This window comes from Rutidosis leptorrhynchoides, chromosome 2 (genome assembly GCF_046630445.1).
Source record: "Rutidosis leptorrhynchoides isolate AG116_Rl617_1_P2 chromosome 2, CSIRO_AGI_Rlap_v1, whole genome shotgun sequence".
Lineage (NCBI taxonomy): Eukaryota > Viridiplantae > Streptophyta > Magnoliopsida > Asterales > Asteraceae > Rutidosis > Rutidosis leptorrhynchoides.
In genome coordinates this window covers 580,201,206-580,205,255 of record NC_092334.1, presented here as the reverse complement: position 1 = coordinate 580,205,255, position 4,050 = coordinate 580,201,206, and the positions used below count along the sequence as shown (strand labels likewise).

At 37.9% G+C, this 4,050-nt stretch overlaps 1 protein-coding gene across 1 annotated transcript; it reads left to right on the top strand.

Moving 5' to 3' along the window:
- The first annotated feature begins 2,725 nt into the window (after positions 1 to 2,725).
- Positions 2,726 to 3,632, top strand: LOC139889851 (uncharacterized). Its single transcript, XM_071872770.1, has 2 exons — positions 2,726 to 2,736; positions 2,804 to 3,632. The coding sequence occupies exons 1-2, from the start codon at positions 2,726 to 2,728 to the stop codon at positions 3,630 to 3,632; spliced, it is 840 nt and encodes a 279-aa protein (XP_071728871.1).
- Positions 3,633 to 4,050: the final 418 nt, after the last annotated feature.

Below are 4,050 nucleotides of genomic sequence, written 5' to 3'. Positions count from 1 at the left end.
CACTATAGTCGACCCCATTTTGGGTCGCCTATAGTTGAATAAAACTTTAGTCGACCAAAAAGAAGGTCGACTATAGTGTATTTGCTTTTCAATTGTATGTACCTGTATGTATGTGTATGTATATTAACATTTATGTATAATGACATTATCATTGTCTGATTACAGGTTTGGTTCGAGGCCAAAGTCACCATTCGAAGCAAGATGTCTCTTATAAGGGAGATTAAGAACAAACTCACTCCGGCTCAGACAAAGATTTTCAGAGAGACGTGTTTCGGTCATTGGTTAGATATAAAGTGTGATGAAAATGATCCGGGATACATACATTGCTTATTAATGAATCAGACTGACCGTCCGAAAAAGTTTGTAATCAACGGACGCGAAATATGTGAGGAGCCAGAAGAGCTATGGTTTCGAGTTACCCGAGACCATGTCATTAGGTGTGGTAGACGTGAGTTTTGCTTGGTTACCGGGATGCGGTTTGGTCCAGTTACATCTTTTATAGATTGGATAGGTCAAGAGAGGTCGGATTTTGACCACTCGGTTTCATCTCGTGTTTTTATTAAACGACATAGTGGTCAACGTCATATTTCGGAGTTTCACGACGCCTTTTTTAAAGATGAGTTGAAAGAAACTGACAAGGATAAGGTCATAGTCTCCATTGCGTTGATAATTAACTTATGCTTCCTTGTGAAGCAGTTGCGGGATAGCGTAAACGATGACATGCTTCTTTTATTAGAGGACTTTGAGTTGATGAACAAGTATCCGTGGGGTTCTTTCTTATGGACCAAACTTTACAATAGTTTGCATCACGTGTTAGTACCTTATAAAGAGAGGGTAGCAGATAAAACCCAGAAGGGGGTAATGACATACCATTTGAGCGGCTTGACTTGGGCGTTTAAGGTAGTAATCCGTACTTATGAATTTTAAGCAATTAACATGTTTCATATTTAACCAAATTTGGTTTTTGTTTGTAGATGTGGATATGGGAGACATACAAACACCGAATAGAAGCATATGCTTTCAAGCCGGAAAGTGAAGGCATACCTCGTGGAATCCACTGCAAATGGAAGAAGAAAGTCATGGGCTGGAATGAGTACGTTGAGTTGATGCAACTCCCGGTGAGTATAATTATACCAAAATATTTATGTATGTGTTATGTTTATATGTAACTGTATATGTATGTGTATATGTAACTGTATATATATATGTATATGTATCTGTATTTGTATATGTAACTATATATGTATCTGTATATGTATATGTAACTGTAACTGTATATGTATATGTATATGTACATGTATATGTGTATGTATATGTATATGTATATGTATATGTATATGTATATGTATATGTATATGTATATGAATATGTGTATGAATATGTGTATGAATATGTGTATGACAGGATGATATCCCGGACGAAGAACGACCTCTCAATCGTTTGAGGCCCACCAAGACAGAGGTTAAGTGTGAGTGGTGGGTTGCTAGTGTAAACTATTTCAAGAACCCCGATGCTAAAGTACCGGTGAAGAAAGTTGATGATCCGAAGAAATTTGATGATGAGACGAAGAAGGAGTTGACGGATATGATTAAGAATTTGACAAAGAGATTAGATGACCAGGAAAACAAACATGCCAAGGAGATTAAAGGAAAACAAACATGCCAAGGAGATTAAGGAGATGAGTGATCGGGTTGAGGCTGGCATCCGTGTTACACGTGAGACACTAAAGATAGTGCAGAGGCTGATGTTCCTGATAGTGATGATGAATACGAAGATGAATACGTCGACCAAACACAAACTTATGACCAGCCAATTAAGTATAATCCCCAACCAGATGATATATTTGGAACATGCCACCGTTACTGTCGAACACCCAACCCGAAATGAAACCTAGATCAATGACAATATATGAAACCTCAGATCTAGTTAAATTGAATCAGACTTTCGAAAACAAGGAAGATTTTCTTATGCAATTACGTACAAAGTGTGTTACTGAAGGGTTCCAGAAAAAACCAAAGTACTCAGACAAGTCAAGGTATACAGCTACATGCATATCACCAAATTGTTCATGGCAAATTACTGCTAGGTGTATACAAGATAACAACAACTTTCAAGTATGGAAGTTGAATGATCTACACACGTGCTCAAATACCCAAATTCTTCCGAACAATAAGCATGCCACCAAGAAGGTCCTAGGTAATATACCGAAAGAGGTGATGAAACAAGAAGGTCGTGTCTATCGGCCGAATGATATAAGGACTGATATGTCAGCACGATTTAAAATAAGTCTATCATACCACCAAGCATGGAAAGCCAAATGTTACGTAATTGAGATGTTGAGGGGTAGTCTTGAAGATTCCTTTCAAATACTACCTAATTATCTATATAATCTTAGATTGTCTAATCCAGGTAGTGTAACCAACATTTGAACGGACAACAAAGGCAGATTTGTTATGAGTTACATGTCCATTGGTGCAGCGGTATGTTTAATGCTTTCTTTATTTACTTATTAATTTAACTCGTATTTAAAAATAATGTTTCAATACTTTAATATGCAGACACGTTCGTTTGTTAACTATGCACGACCAGTAATCATAGTCGATGGGGCTCATTTAAAAAGTCGTTACTTGGGGACTAACTTGATTGCTGTCGCTATGGATGCTAACAATGGAATCCTTCCATTAGCCTACGGTATTAGAGCAGGAGAGACCACCAATCATTGGACATGGTTTTTTGGTAATCTAAGAGACTCTCTACAGTCTTCGGGGTGTTGTATTGTTAATCTTACCATTATATCTGACAGGGCACCTGCAATAGCTGCTGGCATATCAAACGTATTTCCAGAAGTATTTCATGCACTATGTGCTAGACATTTTTTGGGAAACCTCAAAAGTGTGTCTAAAAGGGTTAAAAGTTACGAGTGGCACTACTGGAAAATGTACAAAGCGTATAGAAAATCTGATTTTGATCACCACTATGGTATACTAGCACGACATATCCCAGACAGTGCACGTACACTCACTACTGTTGAGTTCAACAGATGGTCTAGACATCATGCAGATCGTGTTCGGTATGCTTACCTAACTTCTAATAGTGCAGAGTCAATGAACGCACTGTCAGTTCATGCGAGGAAACTCCCGATTACAATGCTTCTTAAATTCTTTAGAGCTTCAGTTCAACAATGGTTTTGGGAACACCGAAACACTGCTGATGGTTTAACAACCCCTGTCACACCATATGCAGAGTGTAAGCTTGGTAAAAGAAATCCTAAGTCTATTAGTTGGACTGTCAAACCGATATCACAAGTTAAGTTTGAGGTATTGGATATGAAAAAAGGCGGTAAAGTCAATCTACAAGATAAAACTTGCACATGTAAACAATGGCAGTTTTCCGGTATACCCTGTGGACATGTAATGGCAGTAGCAAGGTATTTTGTCCTACGTAACGTTACTACACACGTTCAGAAGTATTTCCACACTGAAACGTACAAGTCGGCATACATGGAAGATATTAACCCGCTAGATCATATTTCTGAATGGATAGATCCAGGACACCTACAAACCGTCCTACCGCCATTGGTTACAAAGCGACAATCGGGTAGACCGAAGAGTACTGCTCGTATACCGTCCTAAGGAGAGGACAAAGACAATTTTAAATCTAAAAGAAAATGCAGTCGTTGCTTGGAATATGGACATACTAGATCAACTTGCACCGCACATTATGATCTTTCTGAAGGTAAACAAAAGTCCAAGTGTAACTCAAAAACAAAGGCAAAGCCGAAGGGGTTGGTAAAGGGCAAGGGTAAAGGAAAACGTGAAGACTCATGCTCAACACAATTTGGCTCCACTTACAATTTGAGTGATGATTAGCTTCTTCTTTGTGTTTTAAATGTGTTTAACTGCCATGGATGATAGGTATGTGTGTTCGTATGTTTTCCGCCGTTTAACTATCGTGTATGTGTTGTGTCTGTAACTTGTGTTATTTGTTGTGTAATCAATAAATGTAGTATGAGATAATATATAATATTTGTTGTTCAAATTAAAGTTTATT